This window comes from Prinia subflava, unplaced genomic scaffold (assembly GCF_021018805.1).
Source record: "Prinia subflava isolate CZ2003 ecotype Zambia unplaced genomic scaffold, Cam_Psub_1.2 scaffold_58_NEW, whole genome shotgun sequence".
Taxonomy (NCBI): domain Eukaryota; kingdom Metazoa; phylum Chordata; class Aves; order Passeriformes; family Cisticolidae; genus Prinia; species Prinia subflava.
In genome coordinates, this window is record NW_026961065.1 from 64186 (window position 1) to 91273 (window position 27088).

General features: G+C 45.0%; 2 protein-coding genes across 2 annotated transcripts in view; both read right to left on the reverse strand.

The window, feature by feature from the left end:
- Positions 1-16730, reverse strand: part of KPNB1 (karyopherin subunit beta 1) — a 60049-nt gene extending 43319 nt beyond the window's left edge. The window contains exons 1-7 of the mRNA XM_063425189.1: positions 16627-16730; positions 16312-16370; positions 12839-13021; positions 8141-8341; positions 5207-5359; positions 2794-2853; positions 2594-2683 (exon numbers count right to left, since the gene is read on the reverse strand). Of these exons, the coding sequence (XP_063281259.1) occupies positions 2594-2683; positions 2794-2853; positions 5207-5359; positions 8141-8341; positions 12839-13021; positions 16312-16370; positions 16627-16666 (786 nt within the window). The 5' untranslated portion in view covers positions 16667-16730. The remainder of the gene's footprint in view (positions 1-2593; positions 2684-2793; positions 2854-5206; positions 5360-8140; positions 8342-12838; positions 13022-16311; positions 16371-16626) is intronic.
- An 8541-nt stretch (positions 16731-25271) lies between these two features.
- NPEPPS (aminopeptidase puromycin sensitive) overlaps positions 25272-27088 on the reverse strand; it is a 50997-nt gene continuing 49180 nt past the window's right edge. The window contains exon 23 of the mRNA XM_063425190.1: positions 25272-25621. Within this exon, the coding sequence (XP_063281260.1) occupies positions 25469-25621 (153 nt within the window). The 3' untranslated portion in view covers positions 25272-25468. The remainder of the gene's footprint in view (positions 25622-27088) is intronic.

The following is a 27088-nucleotide window of genomic DNA, read 5'->3' on the forward strand; positions in this document are numbered from 1 at the left end:
TGATTTTTTCCCTATTTTATGAACTCGATGCCCTGCAGAGCCACCTCGTCTATGTCGCTCTTCATCGCCTCAATCGTGATCTAAAAAGTCAAAAATGGGGAAAAAAGGAGATTTTAGGGATTTATCCCTTCCAAAAATTCATCCCAATCTGTGGGGTGATCCCAGACTGTGGAATATTTGAGTTACTGCATTTTAAAATTCAAAATAATCTGATTTTTTTTCCTATTTTATGAACTCGATGCCCTGCAGAGCCACCTCGTCTGTATCGCCTCAATCGCGATCTGGAAAGCCAAAAATGGGGGAAAAAAGGAGATTTTAGGGATTTATCCCATCCTGAAATTCATCCCAATTTGTGGGATGATCTTAGACTGTGGAATATTTGAGTTATTGAGTGTTAAAATTCAAAATAATCTGATTTTTTCCTGCAGAGCCACCTTGTCTGTGTCGCTCTTCATCGCCTCAATCGTGATCTGGAAAGCCAAAAATGAGGGAAAAAAGGAGATTTTAGGGATTTATCCCTTCCAAAAATTCATCCTGATCTGTGGGCAGTGAAGAGGAGATTCTGGATTGTACAAAATTCAAATTATTGAGTTTAAAATTCCAAATAATCTGATTTTTTCCTGCAGGGCCACCTCGTCTATGTCGCTCTTCATCGCCTCAATCGTGATCTGGAAAGTCCAAAAATGGGGAAAAAAAGGAGATTTTAGGGGTTTATCCCACACTGAAATTCATCCCAATATGTGGGGTGATCCCAGACTGTGGAATATTTGAGTTACTGCATTTTAAAATTCAAAATAATCTGATTTTTTTCCTATTTTATGAACTCGATGCCCTGCAGAGCCACCTCGTCTATGTCGCTCTTCATCACCTCAATCGTGATCTGGAAAGCCAAAAATGGGGAAAAAAGGAGATTTTAGGGATTTATTCCACCCTGAAATTCATCCCAATCTACGGGGTGATCTTAGACTGTGAAATATTTGAGTTATTGCATTTTAAAATTCCAAATAATCTGATTTTTTCCTGCAGAGCCACCTCGTCTATGTCGCTCTTCATCGCCTCAATCGTGATCTGAAAAGCCAAAAATGGGGAAAAAAAGGAGATTTTAGGGATTTATCCCTTCCAAAAATTCATCCTGATCTGTGGGCAGTCAAGAGGAGATTCTGGATTGTACAAAATTCAAATTATTGAGTTTAAAATTCCAAATAATCTGATTTTTTCCTGCAGAGCCACCTCGTCTATGTCGAGGGAGAATGGGGAGAAATAACTTGAGAAATAAAAATACAATTAAATATGAAAAATCAAAATACAAATGGGGAGAAATCAGAGAAATAAATGTGACAAATATAAATACAAACAGAAGGAAAATCACATAAATAAATATCAAATAAATAGAGGGAGATCAGAGTAATAAATGTCAATAAAAAAAATAAATAAAAAAATACAAACAGAAGGAAAATCACATAATTAAATATCAAATAAATAGAGGGAGATCAGAGAAATGTCAATAAATAAAAGAGATCAGCTAAAAATATGAGAAATATAAATACAAATATTTATATTTGTCCATAAATATATACAAATATATATTGTACATTTTGGGGGAGATCAGAGAAATAAATGTCAATAAAAATAGAAGAGATCAGCTAAAAATACGAGAAATAAAAATATAAACAAAGGAAAATCAAAGAAAGAAATGTGAGAATTATAAATACAAACAGAAGAAAAATCACATAAATAAATATAAAATAAATAGAGGGAGATCAGAGAAATAAATGTCAATAAATAAAAATAAATAAATTTAAAAATACAAACAGAAGGAAAATCACATAAATAAATATAAAATAAATAGAGGGAGATCAGAGAATAAATGTTAATAAAAATAAAAGAGATCAGCCAAAAATGAGAAATATAAATACAAATATTTATATTTGTACATAAATATATACAAATATATATTGTATATTCAGAGAAATAAATGCCAATAAAAACAAGGAGATCAGCCAAAAATATGAGAAATATAAATATAAACAAAGGAAAATCAAAGAAATAAATGTGAGAATTATAAATAGAAAGAGAAGAAAAATCACATAATTAAATATCATCATAAATAGGGAGAAATCAGAGAAATAAATGTCAATAAATAGAAATAAATAAAGAAATAAAAATACAAACAGAAGGAAAATCACATAAATAAATATAAAATAAATAGAGGGAGATCAGAGAAATAAATATCAATAAAAATAAAAGAGATCAGCTAAAAATATGAGAAATAAAAATATAAACACAGGAAAATCAGGGAAATAAATGTGAGAATTATAAATACAAATAGAAAAAATCACATAAATAAATATAAAATAAATAGAGGGAGATCAGAGAAATAAATATCAATAAAAATAAAAGAGATCAGCTAAAAATACGAGATATATAAATACAAATATTTATATTTGTCCATAAATATATACAAATATATATTGTATATTCAGAGAAATAAATGCCAATAAAAATAAAAATACGAGAAATACAAATAGAACCAAAGGAAAATCAAAGAAATGAAAGTGAGAATTAGAAATAAATTGAATTTTCAGGCACTCACAGCAAAGAGGGCAGGCCCCATGTAGGTCTCCATATATTGATAATAAAGGGACATTATCTTCACCAGGTTCTGTAAGGCAGCCACTCGTACCTGGGGCACAAAAAAAGCAAAATTTCACATTAATTCCTCATTTTTATTCATTTTTATTCATTTTTAACAGGCAGAAATTGCCCAAAAAATGGAATTTTGAATTTGCTCACCCTCGTGTCCGGACACTGTGTGGCTTCACAGACTACTTGCATAATAAAGTGCCTTTCAGACTGCAAAAAAAGAGAAATAAAAGGGGATAAAAATCAAATTGAAGGGTTTAAAATGTGCCCAGGGAGGGGGAATTGAGGGCTGGGACAGCACAGGCACAGGGCACCACGCCCTGATCTATTTTATACCAAAATGAGAATTGTTTCTTCCCCAAAATGAGAGGATTTTTCCCTAAAATGGGATTTTTTTCCCCAAAAATGGGAATTTTTTCCCCCCAAATGGGAATTTTTTTTTCCCCACAAAATGGGAATTTTTTCCCCAAAATGGGAAATTTTTTCTTCCAAAATGGGATTTTTTTTTCCCCCAAATAGGATTTTTTCCCCCCAAAATGGGAATTTTTTTTTCCCCAAAGATGGGAAATTTTTTTCCCCAAAAATGGGAAACTTCTTCTCCAAAATGGGAATATTTTTCCCCAAATTTGGAATATTTTTCCCCCAAATTGTGAATATTTTTCCCCAAAATGGGAGGTTTTTTCCCCAAAATGGGAAATAATTTTTCCCCAAAATGGGATTTTTTTTTTCCCCCAAAATGGGAATTTTTCCCCCTAAAATGGAAATTTCTTTCCCCCAAAATGGGAAACTTTTTCCCCAAAATGGGAATTTTTTTCCCCAAAATGGGAATTTTTTTCCCCAAGATGGGAATATTTTTCCCCCCAAAATTGGAATATTTTTTCCCCCAAAATGGGAATATATTTCCCCCAAAATGGGAATTTTTTTCCCCAAAATAGGAATTTTTTCCCCAAAAAGGCTCCCCAGCATTCCCAAAAGCTGAGTCCAGGTCTCAGTTTCCACAGGATTTGTCCATCAGAGCTCAGCGTGGTGCATGGATCCTCATCACTGACCTGGGATCAGCTCCTGAAATCCCCTCCCAGGATTTAGGGATCTCTATGAAATTTATTTTTTATTCAATTTATTTTTATTCGATTTATTTTTATTAAATTTATTTTTATCAAATTTAATTTTTATTCAATTTATTTTTATTCGATTTATTTTTATTTAATTTATTTTTATCAAATTTAATTTTTATTCAATTTATTTTTATTCGATTTATTTTTATTTAATTTCTTTTAATTCAATTTTTATTTTTATTCAATTTCTTTTTATTCAACTTATTTTTATTTAACTTGTTTTTAATTAATTTATTTTTAATAATTTATCTTTATTAAATTTATTTTTATTCAAATTTTTATTTTTATTCAAATTATTTTTATTCAATTTATTATTTTTTATTAAATTTATTTTTAATCAATTTATTTTTATTCAATTTATTATTTTTATTCAATTTATTTTTATTCAATATATATTTATTCAATTTATTTTTATTATTTTTATCATTTTTATTCAATTTATTATTTTTATTCAATTTATTTTTATCATTTTTATTCAATTCATCGTTTTCATTGAATTTATTTTTATTCAATTTATTATTTTTATTAAATTTATTTTAATTCAATTTATTTTTATTGAATTCTTAATTTTTATTCAATTTCTTTTTCTTGATTTTTAAATTTTTATTCAATTTATTTTTATTCAACTTATTTTTAATTAAATTTTTTATTTGAATTCAATTTATTTTTATTCAATTTATTTTTATTGAATTTTTATTTTATTCAATTTATTTTTATTCAATTTATTTTTATTCAATTTATTTTCATTATTTTTATTCAATTTATTTTCATTCAATTTATTTTATTATTTTTATTATTTTTATTCAATTTATTTTTAATTAATTTTTTTAAATTAAATTTATTTTTATTCAATTTATTTTTTTATCATTTTTATTCAATTCATCATTTTTATTCAATTTATTTTTATTCAATTTATTCTTTTTATTCAATTTATTTTTATCATTTTTATTCAATTTATTTTTATTCAATTTACTATTTTTATTATTTTTATTATTTTTATTATTTTTATTATTTTTATTATTTTTAATTCAATTTCTTTTTATTATTTTTATTATTTTTATTCAATTTATTTTTATTCAATTTATTTTTATTCAATTTACTATTTTTATTATTTTTATTATTTTTATTATTTTTATTATTTTTAATTCAATTTCTTTTTATTATTTTTATTATTTTTATTCAATTTATTTTTATTCAATTTATTTTTATTCAATTTACTATTTTTATTATTTTTATTATTTTTATTATTTTTATTATTTTTAATTCAATTTCTTTTTATTATTTTTATTATTTTTATTCAATTTATTTTTATTCAATTTATTTTTATTCAATTTACTATTTTTATTATTTTTATTATTTTTTATTTTTTAATTCAATTTCTTTTTATTATTTTTAAATTTTTTTATTGAATTCCCCATTTAATGAATTGATTTTAATTTCCCCCTCACCTCCTTGTCGAAGTTGGCTTTGGTGAACTCGAGCGAGTTGAGCAGGGCGTTGGTGGCCGCCAGCTTCACGTTGTTGCTGGGCTCCTCCTTGCGCATGCCCTGGATGATGGCGGTCAGGATCTCGTTGGATTTGTCCTGCAGCTGCTCGGGATCCTGAACAAAAAAGGATTTAAAAAATATAATAAAATAAAAATATTTATTAAAAAAGAATTAATATATACATAATAATAAAATAAAAATATTTATCATAAAATAAAAATATTTATCATAAAATCAAAATATTTATCATAAAATCAAAATATTTATCATAAAATCAATAATATATAAATAAAAATAATATTAAAATATATAGAATAAAAATATTTATTAAAAATAAGTAATGTGTAAATAATAATAAAATATAAATATATAGAATAAAAACAATATATTTATAAAAATAAATAATATATAAATAATAAAATAAAAATATTTATAATAAAATAAAATATTTATTAAAAAATAATCAATATGTAAATAATAATAATATATAAATATATGGAATAAAATAAAGATATTTCTAATAAAATCAATAATATATACATAATAATAATATATAAAATATATAGAATAAAATAAAAATATTTATAAAAAATATATAAATAATAATAAAATAAAAACATTTATAATAAAATAAAAATATTTATAAAATCTATAATAGATAAATAATAATATATAAAATATATAGAATAAAATGAAAATATTTATTAAAAATAAATAATATGTAAATAATAATAAAATTAAAATATTTATAATAAAATAATGTAATAAAAGTCTCCTGGAAATCAGGAATTCCTTCCAGGAACATAAAAGTGTCCAGGAAATCAGGGAATTCCCTACAGGAATATAAAAATCTCACAGAAATCCCCTCCAGGAGCATAAAAGGCTCCTGGAAATCAGGGAATTCCCTACAGGAACATAAAAATCTCCAGGAAATTGGGGAATCTTCTCCAGGATCATAAAAATATCCTGGAAATCCCTAACCCTAAACTCAACCCAACAAATCCAAAAAGACCAATCCAAAATCCAACCCAATAAACCCAAAATCAACCCAAAAGTCCAACCCAAAAAATCCAAACAACTCAACCCTAAACCCAACCCAACAAACCCAACCCAAACAACCCAAAATCAACCCAACAAACTCCAAAGAAACCAAAAATCCAACCTGAAAAACCCAAACAACTCAACCCTACACCAACCCAAAATCCAACCCAACAAACCCAAAATCAAACCAAACAAACCAGGAGTCCAACCCAAAATAATCCAAAGAACTCAACCCAACACCAATCCAACAAATCCAAAATCAAACCAAAAATCTAACCCAAGAAAACCAAACAACTCAACCCTACACCAACCCAAAATCCAACCCAACAAACCCAAAATCAACCCAAAAGCTCCAAAGAACTCAACCCAACACCAACCCAACAAAGCCAAAATCCAACCAGAAGTCCAACCCCAAAAAATCCAAAGACCTCAACCCTACATCAACCCAACCAACCCAAAATCAACCCAAAAAAACCAAACAACTCAACCCAACACCAACCCAACCCAACCCAGCCCAACAAATCCAAAAAACCCAAAATCAACACAAAAAAAACAAAGACCTCAACCCTACACCAACCCAACCCAACCCAACCCAACCAACCCAAAATCAACCCAAAGAACTCCAAAGACCTCAACCCTACACCAACCCAACAAACCCAAAACCAACCCAAAAAAACCAAACAACTCAACCCTACACCAACCCAACCCAACCAACCCAAAATCAACCCAAAAAAACCAAACAACTCAACCCAACACCAACCCAACAAACCCAACCCAACAAACCCAAAATCAACCCAAAAAAACCAAAGAACTCAACCCAACACCAACCCAACAAACCCAACCCAACCAACCCAAAATCCAGCCAAAAGTCCAACCCAAAAAAATGAAAGACATCAACCCTACACCAACCCAAAATCCAACCCAACAAACCCAACCCAAACAATCCAAAACCAAACCCAAAACCAAACCAAACAAACCCAAAATCCAACCCAAAAACCAAAGACCTCAACCCTACACCAACCCAAAATCCAACCCAACAAACCCAACCCAAACAATCCAAAACCAAACCCAAAACCAAACCAAACAAACCAAAAATCCAACCCAAAAAAACCAAAGACCTCAACCCTACACCAACCCAACAAACCCAAAATTCAAACCAGAAGTCCACCCCAAAAAATCCAAACAACTCAACCCTACACCAACCCAAAATCCAACCCAACCAACCCAAAATCCAACCCAACAAACCCAAAATCAACCCAAAAAACTTTACAGACCTCAACCCTACACCAACCCAACAAACCCAACCCAACTCTTCCCGCCACAGCCTCCAACCCCTCCGGGTGACCCCGAATCCCCGGGAACCCCTCCGGGTGACCCCGAATCCCCGGGAACCCCTCCCGACCCCTCCGGGTGACCCCAAATCCCCGGGAACCCCTCCCGTCCCCTCCGGGTGACCCCGAATCCCCGGGATCCCCTCCCGACCCCTCCGGGTGACCCCGAATCCCCGGGATCCCCTCCCGACCCCTCCGGGTGACCCCGAATCCCCGGGAACCCCTCCCGACCCCTCAGGGTGACCCCAAATCCCCGGGAACCCCTCCCGACCCCTCCGGGTGACCCCGAATCCCCGGGAACCCCTCCCGACCCCTCCGGGTGACCCCGAATCCCCGGGAACCCTTCCCGACCCCTCAGGGTGACCCCGAATCCCCGGGAACCCTTCCCGACCCCTCCGGGCGACCCCGAATCCCCGGGAACCCCTCTGGGTGACCCCGAATCCCCTGGAACCCCTCCCGACCCCTCCGGGTGACCCCGAATCCCCGGGAACCCCTCCCTCCATCCCATCCCCGATGCACTCACGATGTCCTGGCAGATGTATCCGATGGCCTCGAGCGTGGACTCCTTCATGTGCTCCGTGCTGTGCTGGTTGGTGACGTTGGCCACCAGCTGCGGGATCAGCTCTGGCCACTGGTTCATGGGGATCTCTGCGCAGGCGATGCCGGCCACGCACTGCGACGCCGAGCTGGGCCGGTACGTCTCTGTGCCCAGGGTCTGCAGAACCTGCGCAGGAAGGGTTGGGAAAGCTCGGTTTTAATTAAATCGGGGCAGTTCTTGGTTAGGATTGGTTTAAAAATGAGTTATCAGAAGTTAATTTTGGGTATTAATGTGTGTTTTGGCTGGGCCGGTACGTCTCTGTGCCCAGAGTCTGCAGCACACCGTGGCACGGGGTTGGAAAAGCTCCGTTTTAATTAAACCAGGACAGTTCTTGGTTAGAATTGGTTTAAAAAGTTAATCAGAAGTTAATTTGGGGTATTAATGTATTGGGTATTAATGTATTGTAATGTAATGGGTATTAATTAGCTAGCCGGTATGTCTTGGTGCCCAGGGTCTGCAGCACCTGCCACAGAACAGGATGAGGTGTTAGGAGTTGATAAAAGCTCAGTTTGTAGTTAAACCCAGTTTTTAATTAAACCAGGACAGTTCTTGGTTAGAACTGGTTTCAAAAATGACTCATCAGAAGTTAATTTTGGGTATTAATGTGTGTTTGAGCTGGGCCGGTACGTCTCCGTGCCCAGGGTCTGCAGAACCTGCCACGGCACAGGATGAGGTGTTAGGAGTTGATAAAGCTCAGTTTGTAGTTAAAACCAGTTTTTAATTAAACCAGGACAGTTCTTGGTTAGAATCAGTTTAAAAAGGACTCATCAGAAGTTATATTTGGGTATTAATGTGTGTTTGAGCTGGGCCGGTACGTCTCTGTGCCCAGAGTCTGCAGAACCTGCGCAGGAAGGGTTGGGAAAGCTCGGTTTTAATTAAACCGGGACAGTTCTTGGTTAGAATTGATTTAAAAATGAGTTATCAGAAGTTAATTTCGGGTATTAATGTATTGAGTATTGGGTATTAATGTATTGTAATGTAATGGGTATTAATTGGCTCGGCCAGTACGTCTCTGTGCCCAGAGTCTGCAGAACCTGCCACGGGGTTGGAAAAGCTCAGTTTTAATTAAATTAAACCAGGATAGTTCCTGGTTAGAATTGGTTTAAAAATGACTTATCAGAAGTTAATTTTGGGTATTAATGTGTGTTTCAGCTGGGTTGGTACGTCTCAGTGCCCAGCGTCTGCAGCACCTGCAGAGCCCCACAGGATGGGGGTGAGAAAACTCAGTTTGTAATTAAAGCCAGGTTTTAATTAAACCAGGACAGTTCTTGGTTAGAATCAGTTTAAAAATGACTCATCAGAAGTTATATTTGGGTATTAATGTGTGTTTTGGCTGGGCCGGTACGTCTCTGTGCCCAGGGTCTGCAGAACCTGGGCAGGAAGGGTTGGAAAAGCTCGGGTTTAATTAAACCAGGACAGTTCTTGGTTAGAATCAGTTTAAAAATGACTCATCAGAAGTTATATTTGGGTATTAATGTGTGTTTTGGCTGGGCCGGTACGTCTCTGTGCCCAGGGTCTGCAGAACCTGCGCAGGAAGGGTTGGAAAAGCTCGGGTTTAATTAAATTAAACCAGGACAGTTCTTGGTTAGGATTGGTTTAAAAATGACTTATCAGAAGTTAATTTTGGGTATTAATGTGTGTTTTAGCTGGGCCGGTGTTGATGGGAGCACTTGGGGAAGCTCTTCCTCAGGAAGGGAAGAAAATCTTCCTTACAAAGTGTTTCCTGCAGAAAAATCCACGTCCAGCCCCGCTGCAGGGGAATCACAGAACCCTGGAATGGTTTTGGGTGGGAAGGGACCTTAAATCCCACCCAGTGCCACGGGCAGGGACATTTTCCACTGTCCCAGGGTGCTCCAAACCCTGCCCAGCCTGGCCTTGGACAATTCCAGGGGCAGCCACAGCAAATCTGGGAAATCCATGAGGTGTTTTTAGAGCCTTGTTGTAAAAACTTTTTCTTTTTAGCTCATCTAAATCAATTTAAAACCATCCTATCCCAATGTTCTGTAAATCCAGGAATATCCTGAGCTGGAAGGGACCCACAGGGATCACCCAGCCCTGCAGGACACCCCAAAATCCACCCTGTGCATCCCTGTCCGGACATTCCGGAGCTTTGGGAGCTCTGGGATCACGGCCCTTCCATGGAGAGCTGCTCCAGTGCTTGACCACTCTCTGGGGGAAATCCCAAAATCCAACTCAAAATATTCAAAATTCCCAGAGCTCTGGCAGCTTTGGGATCACAACCATTCCATGGAGAGCTGCTCCAGTGCCCAACCACTCTCTGGGGAAAAAAAACCCAAAATCCAACCCAAAATGTCCATCCTAAAACTCCTGGAGCTATGAGAGCTCTGGGATCACGGCCATTCCGTGGAGAGCTGTCCCTGTGCCAAATCACACTCTGGGGAAAAAACCCCAAATCCAACCCAAAATATTCAAAACTCCCGGAGCTCTGGGATCACGATCATTCCATGGAGAGCTGCTCCAGTGCCCAAAAAGCCTCCAGAAAAAAACCCAAAAATCCAACTCAACAAATCCAACCCAGAACTCCTGGAGCTCTGGGATCACAATCATTCCATGGAGAGCTGCTCCAGGGCCCAAAAACGCTCAGGAGGAAACCTCAAAATCCAACCCAAAACCTCCCGGAGCTCTGGCAGCTTTGGGATCACAACCCTTCCATAGGGATCTGTCCCAGTGCCCAATCACTCTCTGGGGAAAAAAGACCAAAAATCCAACCCAAAATATCCATCCCAAAACTCCTGGAGCTTTGGGATCACGATCATTCCACGGAGAGCTGCTCCAGTGCCCAAAAACCCTCCAGAGAAAACCCCAAACTCCAACCAAGAACTCCTGGAGCTCTGGCAGCTTTGGGATCACGAACATTCCATGGAGAGCTGTCCCAGCACTCAACCAACCTCTGGGGGAAGCCCCAAAATCCACCCCAAAAACTCCTGGAGCTCTGGGAGGTTTAGGATCATGATCATTCCTTGGAGAGCTGCTCCAGTGCCCAAAGACCCTCTGGGGGAAAAAAAAACCCCAAATCCAACTCAAAATCCAGCCCAAAAAACCAAACCCATAACATCCAACTCAACAAATCCAACCCAGAACTCCTGGAGCTCTGAGAGGTTTGGGACCACGACCATTCCATGGGGAGTTGCTCCAGTGCCCAAACACTCTCTGGGGAAGCCCCAAAATCCATCCCAAAACTCCTGGAGCTCTGGGATCACAACCCTTCCATGGGGAGCTGCTCCAGTGCCCAGAAACCCTCTGGAGGAAACCCCCAAATCCATCCCAACAAATCCAACCCAGAGCTCCTGGAGCTCTGGCAGCTTTGGGATCACAACCATTCCACGGAGAGCTGTCCCAGCACTCAACCAACCTCTGGGGAAGCGCCAAAATCCACCCCAAAAACTCCTGGAGCTCTGGCAGCTTTGGGATCACAACTGTTCCATGGGGGGCTGTCCCAGTGCCCAAAAACCCTCTGGAGGAAACCCCAAACTCCAACCCAAAACTCCTGGAGCTCTGGGATCACAATCATTCCATGGAGAGCTGCTCCAGTGCCCAAGAACCCTCCAGAGAAAACCCCAAACTCCAACCCAGAACTCCTGGAGCTCTGGCAGCTTTGGGATCAAGATCATTCCATGGAGAGCTGTCCCAGCACTCAACCAACCTCTGGGGGAAGCCCCAAAATCCACCCCAAAAACTCCTGGAGCTCTGGGAGGTTTAGGATCATGATCATTCCTTGGAGAGCTGCTCCAGTGCCCAAAGACCCTCTGGAGGAAACCCCCAAATCCATCCCAACAAATCCAACCCAGAGCTCCTGGAGCTCTGGCAGCTTTGGGATCACAACCATTCCATGAGGAGCTGCTCCAGTGCCCAATCACTCTCTGGGGAAAAAAGACCAAAAATCCAACCCAAAATATCCATCCTAAAACTCCCAGAGCTCTGGCAGCTTTGGGATCACAGCCATTCCATGGGGAGCTGCTCCAGTGCCCAAAAGCCCTCCAGAGAAAACCCCAAAATCCAACCAAACAAATCCAACCCAGAACTCCTGGAGCTCTGGGAGATCTGGGATCACAACCATTCCATGGGGAGCTGCTCCAGGGCCCAAAAACCCTCCAGAGGAAACCCCAAAATCCAACCCAAAAACTCCTGAAGCTCTGGCAGCTTTGGGATCACAACCATTCCACGGAGAGCTGCTCCAGTGCCCAAAAGCCCTCCGGAAAAAACCCCAAAATCCAACCCAACAAAAACAACCCAAAATATCCATCCCAAAAGTCCTGGAGCTCTGAGAGCTCTGGGATCACAACCATTCCATGCAGAGCTGCTCCAGTGCCCAAAAAGCCTCCAGAAAAAAACCCAAACTCCATCCCAAAAACTCCTGGAGCTCTGGGATCACAACCATTCCATGAGGAGCTGTCCCAGCACTCAACCAACCTCTGGGAGAAGACTTTTATCCAAACCCCACCCCAAACCTCATCCAGACAAAACCACCCCCCGCACCGAGCCCCTGATCCACCGCTGCTCCTCCAGAGACCCCAAAAACTTCAGAGATGGAACCCAACATTCCTCACCGACCCCTCCCAGCCGGAATTCAGAGGAAAAACGAGGAAAATCCCGTTGACTTACGAAGTTCTTGACCTCCCTGCGCGCGTTGGCGTCGATGGCGAGCCATCTCTGCTGGTACTGCGCCTTGATGTCGGGGTCCTTGGAGGTCAGCGAGTTCTTGATCTGCAGCCCGGCGGCCACGCGTGCCACTTGGCTATTGCCGGGGTTTGCCAGCACTTTGGACAGTTCCACCAGGAAGGTCGGCTGAGGAGACAGCGGGGTCACACCCCAGGAACCCCAAAAACACCGGGCAGCCCCCCCAGAGCCACCCCCGGGCCGGGTCTGGCCCCAGATTTTGGGATAAGATCCTCACCGGGAGCTCTGCCGGGCTGGGATTTGTTTAGAGCTGCCCCGTTCCCTTCCCTGCTCCTGAATCCTGCCCTGAGGATTCTTTAAATCAGTGGATTTATGGGTGAAAAAATGGATTTTTGGGGTGGGAATTCAGTGTGGAAAAGAGGAGCTCCCTGCTGGTTGTTACGGTGATTTCGCACCGGGATTTGGATTGGTGAAATGTGAAATTTGTGATACCCCAAACCCTCTGCTGATGAAAATGATTATTAATTAAATGATGATTAACCCCCCAAAATTATGATTAACCCCCCAAAATGATGATTAACCCCCCAAAATTATGATTAACCCCCCAAAATTATGATTAACCCCCCATAAAACCTCCTGAGTGCACATAAAACCCCCTGGCATTGGTGCCACTCCCTTTGCTAGAACCTTTCATTTTTAAAACTTTTCTTCTTTCAAACCTTGTTTTAATTTCTTCACATTTCAGAGGCTTCCCTGAAGTCAAGCCTCAGAAGAAGTTTTATTTTTTTTCCTTCATCTTTTTCCTCCAAAGTTTTTTGCCTGCTCAGAAAACCTTTAGTAGGAAATAGTGGGAGCGGCTGCATCGCTTTCCAAACCTTTTTACACCAACTAAAAATGGGATTTTCCTAAAAATCTTCAACTATTTTACATTAAACCCATTTCTAGAATCTCTTAGAACATCTTAAAATACATCTTAAAAAAACCCCTTAATCCTAAATGATGAAGATTTTGGGGCACTAAACATCAATTTTTTTAAACTAACCCAACATTTTAAAGTTGAATAAACAACTCCACAACTGCCTTGGACTTCACATTTTCAATGCCCAAGCCCAGCTCTTGGAATAAAATTCATTTTAGTTGTTCCATCCCAAATTCTTTAATGTTCAAACTGCAGAATTTGGGATCAAAAAATGGGGGAAAACTTAAAGGGATGGGTGGAAAGCAGCAGGAATATTCTAAATTTAATGCAATAGAATAAATCTACAAACAGACGCCACTAAACCACTTCAAACTAAATTTTACACTCTGATTTTATTACGAGAGAGGAACCAGCCAGAATTAATTCACAGGACAACCCAGAAGTGTTGCTGCCACCTTGGACAAGAAAACTCCTGAAATTCACAGGTGGAGAAGGAATTTTGGGATTCTCATCCATAAATTAGCAGGAAAATTTGTCTTTTTGTGAGGTTTTTGGGGCTAAATTCAGCTAAATAATGAGCAGCATCACATGAAACCTCCCCGAGTTGAGAGGGAAAAGAAAATGTGGCTGAGCTGGCTCCCACCTGCAGAGATGTCAGGTAAAAAGGGGTAAAATTTAGGTAATTTAATTTAGTGTAAAAGGGGCTAAATTAGGGGTGAGAGGAGGAGGAAGGGGATGAGGAAGAGGAGGAGGCTCCATCAGGGACCAAATCCTGTGGTGGGGACAGGCCTGGATTCCTCATCCTCATCCTCCTGCTTCATCCTCACCCTCCTCCTCCTCCTCCAGACACAGCTCCCTCCCTGCTGCCCCATCCCACACAAATCCTTCATCCCTGCTCTCCCCCAGTCCTGCCTCTCACAAAACAAAGGAAAAATGAAAGCTTGGGGTAAAACCCAGCGAGGCAGAGAGGAAAAATGAACCTGTGGGAGATCCACACCTCCTCCAGCTGTTCCCAACACCTGGAAATCCTCTCAACACCTGGAAATCCTCCCAACACCTGGAAATCCTCTCAACACCTGGAAATCCTCCCAACACCTGGAAATCCTCTCAACACCTGGAAATCCTCCCAACACCTGGAAATGCTCCCAACATCTGGAAATCCTCCCAACATCTGGAAATCCTCTCAACACCTGGAAATCCTCCCAACACCTGGAAATCCTCTCAACACCTGGAAATCCTCCCAACACCTGGAAATCCTCTCAACACCTGGAAATCCTCCCAACATCTGGAAATGCTCTCAACACCTGGAAATCAGGACCACGAGCAGCTCCTGCCCAGCACCCCAAAATCCTTCACGCCACCAGCTCCAGGCTCAACTGGGGGGTCCTGAGACCCCACCAGCACCAATCCAGAGGATTTTCCCTCAAAATTGAGGTTCAGCACAAAAGCTGCGTCGATCCCAGTTCTGAGAGAGCCTCACACTCCTCAAACAGCACCAGAACCACAGAACCCCTGGGGCTTTCCCAGTTCACACCAGTTCAGGTGAGGGAGCTGCTGGAGGGGTGACAGGTGACACTTCTGGGGGTGACAACGGGGGTGTGACAAGGACAGCACCGAGGCACCAGGAGCCAGCAGCGCCCAGGGCTGCCCCCATCCCTGCAAGGAGCAGGCAGAGCTGCAGCCCCACACCTTGACTAAGCAAAATCCCTTCTCACCCACCAGCAGCCTTAAACCCCCCGCTCCAGCACAGCGATTAAACCCGGGAGTTTGGGCCGGTTTTCCTCCCTTTCTTTCCTTTTTTCAGATTTCTTTTCCTCCTCAAATTTAAGGTCACCGGGGGGGGTGTAACTCCCCCTGCCCAGCCGAGCCTCCCTCCCCCCCCAGACGCCCCCGAGCTCCTCCCGGGGCTCCCGGAGCTCCGATCCCGCCCGGGCCGGGGTCTCCAGGGGGGGCGGCGGTCCCGGTGGGCCGGGCAGCAGCACCGGACAGGGCTCCCGAACCGGGCAGCAGGACTAGGCGGCGGTCACAGGGGTGCAGAACCGGACACCAGAACCGGGCAGCAGGACAGGGCAGGGATCCCGCGCACAGCGAGGCGGGGAGCGCGCCCCGTAGCACCGGGCGCTAGAACCGGCCGGGGGTCTCGCGGACGCTAGAACCGAGCGGGCAGCCGGCCTGGGCGGGGGCGCGGCGGGCGCTAGGAGCGCTCAGGAGTGCGGCGGGGCCGCCCGGGGCCGCTCGGGGCCGCGGGGCGTTGGGAGCGGGCGGCGCCCGGGGCCGCGATGGCCGCGGTGGCCGCACATGGCCCGCGGCCGCTCCCGCACCGGCCCCGCCCCCCGGCCCGGCGCCGAGCGCTGATTGGCCGCCGGGCCCGCAGGGCGCGCCGTGATTGGTCCGCGCCGCCGCCGGGCGCGGGCAGGGGCGGCCATGGCGGCCGGGCCGGGCCGGGCCGAGCCGGGCGGGGCGGGAGGGCCGCGGAGCGCTCGGGGCAGCGCCGGCCCCGCCACCGCCGCCGGCCCCGGGGCCCGCCCCGAGCGCTCACCAGGTTCTCGATGGCCGCCTGCTCCAGGAACTTCTGCGCCGCCTCGAGCTCCGAGCAGTCTGCGGAGGGGAAACCGGCGTCAGCCGCGGCCCAACCGCCAGGGCCCCTCCGGGCTCCGAGCGCGCTCCTCACCGTGCCCGGGAGCCTCCCCGCCGCTACGGATCCCGCCCGCCCCACGGCCTCCACCACCGCCCACGCCCTCCCCGGGGCTGCGGGAGCCGCCTCGGCCGCCCCGCGGGTTGCGCGGCCCCGGCCCCGCCCGGCCCCGCCGGGCCTGCCCGCGCCGCCGCCCTCAGCCCTCAGCCCGCGCCCTACCCGGCGAGACCGTCTTCTCTAGGATGGTGATGAGCTCCATGGCGGCGGCGTGGCGGCTCCGGCGCCGGCGGGAGGAGGAGGAGGAGGGGACGGGGAGGGGGGGGGGAAGCGGGGCGGGCCGGAGGAGGGGAGGGAGGGGAAGGGCGGAAAGCCGGGGCCTGCCCCGCGGAGGCGGCGGGCGGAGGCCGCAGCGGGGCGGGAAGGGGGGGGAGGTGGAAGCTCCCGGTGCGACTGCTGTGTGGGGGAGCGGTGGCGGAAGATTATTTCAAAAAAAAAAAAAAAAAAAAAAAAAGAAAAAAAAAAGAAAAAAAAAAGAGAGAAAAAAAATAAGGGAAAGGGAGGAAAAAAAAAAAAAAAAAAAAGAAGGGGCCGCGCGAGCGGGGAGGCGGCGGCGCGCGCGCGCACCGGGCGGCGGAGGGATACGCCAGGAGGCCCCGCGCGCGCGCCCCGCGCCCGCCGCGCTGATTGGCCGGCGGGGCCCCCCCGCGGCGGCGCGCGCGCCTTCCCATTGGTCGGGCCGGCGGCGCGAGGCCATTGGGGGGGGAGGGGGCAAAGAGAGGGGGGGGCAGCGGGGGAGGGAAGAGAAGGGGCGGGGCCTCCGGCGGCGCGCGCGGGGAGTGGGCGGGGCCGGGACGGGACCATTGCGGCGGAGGGGGGGGGGGGGAGAGGCGCGACCACGTGGGGCCGCTGGTGGGGGAGACACCACCGGGACCACCGGGACCACCGGGACCACCGGGACCACCGGGACGGGGAGCGGGGTCACCGGGACGGGGAGCGGGGTCACCGGCACTGCTGGGGGCTCCCGGCCATGCCCGGAGCAGCTCCGCCCGCGGAGGGCGCGGGAAGCGGCGGCTCCGGGCACCGGCACCGGAACCGGCTGGGGAGGAGCCACGTGCTCGGCGCGCCGCGGGAAGCGGAGCCGGCGCGGGGTTCCGGGGCCGGGGCTGTGTCCCGCTCTGTCCCGGTCTATCCCGCTCTGTCCCGGTGTGTCCCGCTCTGTCCCGCTCTGTCCCGCTGTGTCCGGGCGTGTCCCGGTCTGTCCCGCTGTGTCCCGGCGTGTCCCGGTGTGTCCGGGCGTGTCCCGGTCTGTCCCGCTGTGTCCCGGTCTGTCCCGCTGTGTCCCGGTCTGTCCCGCTGTGTCCCGCTGTGTCCCGCTCTGTCCCGGTCTGTCCCGCTGTGTCCCGGCGTGTCCCGCTGTGTCCCGCTCTGTCCCGGCGTGTCCCGCTGTGTCCCGCTCTGTCCCGGCGTGTCCCGGTCTGTCCCGGTCTGTCCCGCTCTGTCCCGCTGTGTCCCGCTCTGTCCCGGTGTGTCCCGGTCTGTCCCGGTCTGTCCCGGCGTGTCCCGGTCTGTCCCGGTCTGTCCCGGTCTGTCCCGGTGTGTCCCGGTCTGTCCCGCTGTGTCCCCAACCCGCGGTGACACCGGGGTCCCTGCGCTTTCCGAGTGTCCCCAACCCGCGGTGACACCGGGGTCCCTCCGCATCCCGGAGTGTCCCCAACCCGCGGTGACACCGGTGTCCCTGCGCTTTCCGAGTGTCCCCAAGCCGCGGTGACACCGGTGTCCCTCCGCTTTCCGAGTGTCCCCAAGCCGCGGTGACACCGGGCCCGGCCCAGGGCTGCGGGAACGGGAAGGGAAGGAGGGCGCGGCTGCGGAGGCGCAGCACAAAGCGCGGTGAGCAATTAACGGGCCGTAATGAGGAGCGGTAATTAGTGACACAGAGGGACAATTACCGGGACACGGCCGCGGGCGGGGAGCGCCGGGCGCGGCCCGTTCAGCGTCCCTCGCTCCCGGAGGGTTCCCGGGATCCGCTGGAATGCGGGGGAAGGCTCCTATTTTTAATTTATTTTTATTAATAAAATATATTTTTTTATTTTTATTAATAAAATATTTTAAAATAATTTTAAATTATTTTATTAATGAAATTTATTTTTATTTTTATTTTATTTTTATATTTTATTCATATAATATATTTTATAAAATATATTTTATTTATTAGTCGGGATTTGGGGAAGGAATTCCTGTCCCCATGGAAGGCTCCCAAATCCCGTGGGCAAAATCAGGGAATGGTTTTGGGTGGGAAGGAGATTCAGGATGTGCCACGGGCACTGTGGCAGCCCCAATCCCCTCGTTAATCACAATTTCCTCATTAAGCACCACAATCCCCTCATAAATTGGCCCCTGAGCCCCATCTCAGCCTTTTCCTCACCCCAAAATCTCCTCTGTCCTTGTCCTGCCCCTTTTCCCTGGCATCACTTTGCCTCCAGCCATAGAAATAAAGATTTCCCATGGAAAAGAACAAATCCCAAAATTCCTTTAATTGGGAATTAAGTTCTTCTCAGGGCCTGTATAAGAGACCAGGCTCTCCTCACCCGAAAATCCCCTCTGTCCTTGTCCTGCCCCTCTTTTCCTCCAGCCATAAAAATAAAGATTTCCTATGGAAAAGAACAAATCCCAAAGTTCCTTTTATTGGGAATTAAATCCCATGAGCTGCCAGGCCCAGCCTTTTCCTCACCCCAAATCTCCTCTCTCCCCTTTTCCATGGCACCACTTTGCCTCCAGCCATAAAAATAAAGATTTCCTATGGAAAAGAACAAATCCCAAAGTTCCTTTTATTGGGAATTAAATTCCATGAGCTGCCAGGCTCAGCCCTCACCCCAAAATCTCCTTGTCCTGCCCCTCTTTGCCTCCAGCCATAAAAATAAAGATTTCCCATGGAAAAGAACAAACCCCAAATTTCCTTTTTTAGGGAATTCAGCTGCTCCCAGCCCGGGGTTGTTTTTTTGTGCCTCTCCAGCTCTGTGTGGATCCCCCCAGCCCGAGCCCTGCTCCCTCCGGGTTTATTTTCATTTTATTTTCATTTTGTCCGTGTGCAGGGAGCAGAAGGGAAAGCGGCTTAGGCTGGGGACAGGGACGTCCCTGCTGTCCCGCTGACGGCAGGGAAACGCCCGAATTCCCAATCCGGGCTCTCAATTCCCAATCCCGGCTCTGAATTCCCAGTTCCAGGCACTGAATTCCCAATCACGGGCTCTGAATTCCCAGCCCGGGCTCTGAATTCCCAATCCCGGCTCTGAATTCCCAGCCCGGGCTCTGAATTCCCAGCCCGGGCTCTGAATTCCCAGCCCGGGCTCTGAATTCCCAATCCCGGCTCTGAATTCCCAGCCCGGGCTCTGAATTCCCACCCTGGGCTCTGAATTCCCAACTCAAACTCTGAATTCCAAATCCAAACTCTGAATTCCCAGTTCCAGGCTCTGAATTCCCACCCTGGGCTCTGAATTCCCAACTCAAACTCTGAATTCCCAGTTCCAGGCTCTGAATTCCCAATCCAGTCTCTGAATTCCCAGCCCGGGCTCTGAATTCCCAACTCAAACTCTGAATTCCCAGCCCGGGCTCTGAATTCCCAATCCGGGCTCTGAATTCCCAATCCCGGCTCTGAATTCCCAATCCCGGCTCTGAATTCCCAGTTCCAGGTTCTGAATTCCCAGTCTGGGCTCTGAATTCCCAGTCCGGGCTCTGAATTCCCAATCCAGGCTCTGAATTCCCAGTTCCAGGCTCTGAATTCCCAATCCAGGCTCTGAATTCCCAGCTCCAAACTCTGAATTCCCAGCCCGGGCTCTGAATTCCCAATCCAAGCTCTGAATTCCCAACCCAGCTCTGAATTCCCAGCTCCAAACTCTGAATTCCCAGTCCGGGCTCTGAATTCCCAATCCCGGCTCTGAATTCCCAGCTCCAAACTCTGAATTCCCACCCTGGGCTCTGAATTCCCATCTCAAGCTCTGAATTCCCAGTTCCAGGCTCTGAATTCCCAATCCAGGCTCTGAATTCCCAATCCCGGCTCTGAATTCCCAATCCCGGCTCTGAATTCCCAATCCGGGCTCTGAATTCCCAGTTCCAAACTCTGAATTCCCAATCCAAACTCTGAATTCCCAGTCCAAGCTCTGAATTCCCAGTCCGGGCTCTGAATTCCCAGTCCAGTCTCTGAATTCCCAGTCCAGGCTCTGAATTCCCAGTTCCAAACTCTGAATTCCCAATCCGGGCTCTGAATTCCCAGCCCGGGCTCTGAATTCCCAATCCCGGCTCTGAATTCCCAATCCGGGCTCTGAATTCCCAATCCAGGCTCTGAATTCCCAGTTCCAAGCTCTGAATTCCCAGCCCAGGCTCTGAATTCCCAGTTCCAGGCTCTGAATTCCCAGTTCCAAGCTCTGAATTCCCAGCCCAGGCTCTGAATTCCCAGTTCCAAGCCCTGAATTCCCAGTTCCAAGCTCTGAATTCCCAGCCCAGCTCTCAATTCCCAGCTCCAAGCTCGGGAATAAAACCAAACAAGATCCCAGAGCCTCAAAATTCTCATTTTTGGGTATTTCCCCACCCTGGAAGTGCTTCCACAACGTTTTCCCGTCAATTTTGCGCTGTTTTATGCAAGATTTTGGATTGACAATGGAATTTTTTCTTTCCTTTCTCTGCTCAATCCAGTCCTGGGCAGTTCTGGAGTGCCTGAGGGGTTTTTATTCAGATTATTCGGGCTCTGCTCAGGGGCTTTGAGTCTAAATTCCACCCCTGGTGACACAGGAGGGGTCCTGTAAGTGACATTTTGGCCTCTGCTGTCCCCTCACAGCTTTGGGGCAAATAAATCCAGATTTGGGTCCTTTCAGCTTCAAATAAATCCAGATTTGGGTCCTTTCAGCTTTCAAATAAATCCAGATTTGGGTCCTTTCAGGGTTCAAATAAAGCTAATTTTGGGTCCTTTCAGGCTCTAAATTAAACCCAGCTTTGGGTCCTTTCAGCTTTGAAATAACCCAGATTTGGGTCCTTTCAGCTTCCAAATAAAGCTAATTTTGGGTCCTTTCAGCTTCCAAATAAACCCAGCTTTGGGTCCTTTCAGACTCTAAATTAAACCCAGTTTTGGGTCCTTTCAGCTTCAAATAAACCCAGATTTGGGTCCTTTCTGGCTCCAAATAAACCCAGATTTGGGTCCTTTCTGGCTCCAAATAAACCCAGATTTGGGTCCTTTCAGGCTCCAAATAAACCCAGATTTGGGTCCTTTCAACTTTGAAATAAACCCAGATTTGGGTCCTTTCAGCTTTGAAATAAACCAAATTTTGGGTCCTTTCAGGCTTTAATTTAAACCCAGCTTTGGGTCTTTCCTGGCTGCAAATAAACCAAATTTTGGGTCCTTTCAGGCTCCAGATAAACCCAGCTTTGGGTCCTTTCAGACTCTAAATTAAACCCAGTTTTGGGTCCTTTCAGCTTTGAAATAAACCCAGATTTGGGTCCTTTCAGACTCTAAATTAAACCAAATTTTGGGTCCTTTAAACTTTGAAAGAAACCCAGATTTGGGTCCTTTCAGCTTTCAAATAAACCAAATTTTGGGTCCTTTTAGGCTTTAAATTAAACCCAGCTTTGGGTCCTTTCAGGCTCTAAATAAACCCAGATTTGGGTCCTTTCAGCTTTGAAATAAACCAAATTTTGGGTCCTTTCAGACTCTAAATTAAACCAAATTTTGGGTCCTTTCAGCTTTGAAATAAACCCAGCTTTGGGTCCTTTTAGGCTCCAAATTAAACCCAGATTTGGGTCCTTTCAGCTTTCAAATAAACCTAATTTTGGGTCCTTTCAGGCTTTAAATTAAACCCAGCTTTGGGTCTTTCCTGGCTGCAAATAAACCAAATTTTGGGTCCTTTTTGGGCTCCAGATAAACCCAGATTTGGGTCCTTTCAGCTTTCAAATAAACCCAATTTTGGGTCCTTTCAGGCTCTAAATTAAACCAAATTTTGGGTCCTTTTAGCTTTGAAATAAACCCAATTTTGGGTCCTTTCAGGCTCCAATTTTGGGTCCTTGCAGCCTTCAAACAGAACACGAGGTGAGGACGTGAATTTCACATTGACATTTTTATTAACGCCAACTGTTTTAAAACTTTTTTTTTGTTTATTTTGTACTTTTTTTTTTGTTGATTTTTTTGTGTGTTTTTTTTTTTTTGTAATCTTCTTTTTTTTAAACAATAGCACAAAAATGTCTCGAGGGGAGCAATCTGACAAGTTAAATCTGATGACCTTCGGAAAAAATTAACAGTTAAACCACGCCAAATACGAATTCCTGTTAAATAAAATAAAGGAGGGGAAAAAAAGGGAGGAAAACCCCAAAAAAATGAATAAAAAAAGAGGTGGAATTTTAATTTTTGTGTATTAGAGGGTGGCTGGTTAATAGGACCACGCTGCTTTGGGAGGGGATGATGGCACAGCTTCATCATCATCATCATCATCACTGATTTAAGGCTTTTAAATCCAATTTTTCATGGAAATTATGGAGAGGAAAAGGGGAAATTTCCTGGGATGGAGGAGTTGGATCCTCTGGAGGAGAAGGGCAGGGGCCACGAGGAAAATGGGGAATAAAATCAAACCTAAAAAAATCAAATTAAACCCAATAAAATCAAATTAAACCCAATAAAATCAAATTAAACCCAATAAAATCAAATCAAACCCAATAAAATCAAATCAAACCTAATGAAATCAAATCAAACCTAATAAAATCAAATCAAACTTTGTGTTTTTAATGTGAGAGGAATTTCCTTTACAATCCCGAGCTCTCCACAAAGGGCATCAGAGAGGGGAACCCAAGAAAAACAGAACAGGGGGTTTGGGGTGGGATTTTGGGGGATTTTTGGGGTTTTTGGGATTTTTGGGCTTTTTGTGGGGTTTTTTTGGTTTTTTGTGGGGTTTTTGTGGTTTTTTGTGGGTTTTTTTTGGGGGGGGTTTTGGGGTGTTTTTTTTGTTTTTTGGGTTTTTTTGGGGATTTTTTGGGGTTTTTTGGGTTTTTTTTGGGGGGGGTTTTGTGGGGTTTTTTTTGGGTTCTTTGGGGGGTTTTTTTGGGTTTTTTTGGGGGGTTTTTTGGGTTTTTTTTGGGGTTTTTTTGGGGTTTTTCTGGGGTTTTTTGGGGGGTTTTTTGAGGGGTTTTTTGGGTTTTTTGTGGGGGTTTTTTGGGTGTTTTTTTGGGGTTTTTTTGGTGGGTTTTTTTGGGTTTTTTTGCGGGTTTTTTGTGGGTTTTTTTGGGATTTTTTGTGGGTTTTTTTGGGGGGGGGTTGGGTTTTTTGCAGGTTTTTTGGGGGGGTTTTTTGTGGGTTTTTTTGGGGGGTTTTTTTGGGTTTTTTGTGATTTTTGTTGGGTTTTTTTCCCGAAAGGTAACACAAAAGGAAAAAGGGGAACCCCACGAGCTTTGGGGAGGGTTCAGGGACATCTCCCCAGAATTTTGCTCAGGTTCTGTCAAACCAAACCTGCCTGAGGCTCCACTCCTGCCTCAGGCTGACCTAAAAAACCCCAAATTCTCCTTTTTTTTGGAGGGGAGGGTGTAAAAACAGAACATTTGTGAATAAAGAGTGTCAGGAAAGGGATGGGGAGGGTTCAATATTTTAACCACTGACAAGGCTTGAGGAAGTTTCACAGTTTTGTTATGCTCTATTTTATTACTATTATATTTACAGATTTTTTTCTGTCTTTTTTTTTTGTATTTTTGTTTTTTCTCTTTTCTCTCTCTCTCTCTGTCTTTGCTGCAGAATCGCTGATGGATTTTTGTTGTTGTTGTTGTTTTTATTTGTTTCCCCGAACGGGAATTTTTGTCCCCAAATTCTCTTGGAGTGTGTGAGAGCAGGAACCGGGAAAAACTCGACAGTCACGGTGAATCCCCACGGGCTGGAGAGGAGGAGGAGGAGATAAAGCAATGGAAAAAAAAATTTTAAAAAAAAGAAATAAAAGGGAAAAAAAAAAGGAAAAAAAAGGAAAAAAAAAGAAAAAAAAGGAAAAAAAAAAGGAAAAAAAAGGAAAAAAAAAAAGGAAAAAAAAAGGAAAAAAAGGAAAAAAAAAGGAAAAAAAAAAGGAAAAAAAGAAAAAAAAGAAAAAGAAAAAGAAAAAAAGGGAAAAAAAAGAGAAAAGGGAAAAGAGGGAAAAAAAGGAAAAAAAAGAAAAAAAAAGAAAAAAGAGTAAAAAAGGAAAAAAAAAGAAAAAAAGGAAAAAAAAGATAGGCAGGGAAAAAAAGGAAAAAAAGGAAAGAAAGGAAAAAAAGAGAAAAAAAGAAAAAAGGGGGAAAAAAGAAAAAAGGAAAAAAAGGGGAAAAAAGAAAAAAGAGAAAAAAAGAGAAAAAAAGAGAAAAAAGAGAAAAGGAAAAAAGGAAACAAAAAGAAAAAAAGGAAAAGAAAAAAGGAAAGAAAAAATAAAAAAGGGGAAAAAAGGAAAAAAAAAAAAAAGGAAAAAAAGGAAAAAAGGGAAAAAAAGGAAAAAACCAGAAAAAAATAAAGAAAAAAAGGAAAAAAAGGGGAAAAAAAGGAAAAAAAGGAAAAGAAAAGAAATTAAAAGGAAACAAAAGAAAAAAATGAGGAAAAAAAAGGAAAAAAGGAAAAAAAGAAAAAAAGAAAGGAAAAAGAAAAAAATGGAAAAAAGGAAAAAAAAAAGAAAAAAGAGAAAAAGAATTAAAAAAAAAGGAAAGAAAAAAGAAAAAAAAGGAAAAAAGGAAAAAAAAAAAAAGAGAAAAAAAGAGAAAAAAGAAAAAAAAAGGAAAGAAAAAGAAAGAAAAAAGAGAAAAAAAAGAGAAAAAAAGAAAAAAAAGGAAAGAAAAGGAAAGAAAAAAAGGAAAAAAAAAGGATAAAAAGGGGGAAAAAAAGAAAAAAAAGGGAAAAAAAAAAGAAAAAAGGGGAAAAAAAAAAAAAAGAAAAAAAAGGGAAAAAGAAAAAAAGAAAAGGAACTAAAGGGGAGAAGAGCCGAAGGGCAGTCCCGGCTGGCGGTGGCTCAGCGGCGGGGGCTCGTCCGGGTGCCGGTGCCGGCGCCGGTCCCGGTGCCGGTGCCGGTGCCGGTGCCGGTGCGGTCCCGGCTCAGAGCGGGCCCGGCGGTGCCCGGCGCTGCTGCAGGAAGTGCTGCACGCTGTCGGCGTCGCGCCGCAGCCACGCCGCGTTCAGCAGGATGTTCTCGCAGCACTGCTGCACCGTGCGCTCCGCAGACGGGGCCGGGTGGCTCTCGAAGAACCCCTGCGGGTGACAAGGACACCGCCGTGGGGACAAGGGTGACGAGGACACCGCCGTGGGGACAAGGGTGACAAGGACACGGGGAGGTGGCATCGGGGTGGGACACAGAGCTTGGGGTCTGCGGGAATTTGGGTGGGGGTGTCCCCAAGGGTTGGGAGAAATCGCGGGGTGGGGGAGATGGAAAAACACCCGGTGGTGGCCTCAGAGGTGGCTGTCCCCAGAGGTGGCTGTCCCCAAAGGTGGCAGTCCCCAAAGGTGTTGGACCCAAAGGTGTTGGACCCAAAGGTGGCTGTCCCCAAAGGTGACAGTCCCCAAAGGTGCTGTCCCCAAAGGTGACAGTCCCAAAGGTGGCAGTCCCTAAAGGTGACAGTCCCTAAAGGTGCTGTCCCCAAAGGTGCCGGTCCCAAAGGTGACAGTCCCAAAAGGTGGCTGTCCCCAAAGGTGACAGTCCCAAAAGGTGGCTGTCCCCAAAGGTGCCGGACCCAAAGGTGACAATCCCCAAAGGTGACAGTCCCTAAAGGTGCTGGACCCAATGGTGGCTGTCCCCAAAGGTGGCAGTCCCCAAAGGTGACAGTCCCAAAGGTGGCAGTCCCCAAAGGTGGCAGTCCCCAAAGGTGGCAGTCCCAAAGTCCCTCAGAGTGACCTCAGGGACAGGACAGTGACCCCAGGGATGGCACAGTGACCCCAGGGACAGGACAGTGACCTCAGGGGTGGCACAGTGACCTCAGGGACAGGACAGTGACCCCAGGGACAGGACAGTGACCCCAGGGACAGGACAGTGACCTCAGGGACAGGACAGTGACACAGTGACAGGACAGTGACCCCTAAGGACAGGACAGTGACCCCAGGGACAGCACAGTGACCTCAGGGACAGGACAGTGACCTCAGGGGTGGCACAGTGACCTCAGGGGTGGCACAGTGACACAGGGACGGGACAGTGACCCCAGGGACAGGACAGTGACCTCAGGGACAGGACAGTGACCCCAGGGACAGGACAGTGACCCCAGGGACAGGACAGTGACCTCAGGGACAGGACAGTGACCCCAGGGACAGGACAGTGACCTCAGGGACAGGACAGTGACACAGGGACGGCACAGTGACCCCAGTGACAGGACAGTGACCTCAGGGACAGGACAGTGACCCCAGGGACGGGACAGTGACCCCAGTGACAGGACAGTGACCTCAGGGACGGGACAGTGACCCCAGGGACAGGACAGTGACCCCAGGGACGGGACAGTGACCTCAGGGACGGGACAGTGACCCCAGGGACAGGACAGTGACCCCAGGGACAGGACAGTGACCTCAGGGACGGGACAGTGACCCCAGGGACAGGACAGTGACCCCAGGGACAGGACAGTGACACAGGGACAGGACAGTGACCTCAGGGGTGGCACAGTGACACAGGGACAGGACAGTGACCCCAGGGATGGGACAGTGACACGGTGACACAGAGGCCCAGACACAGGAAAT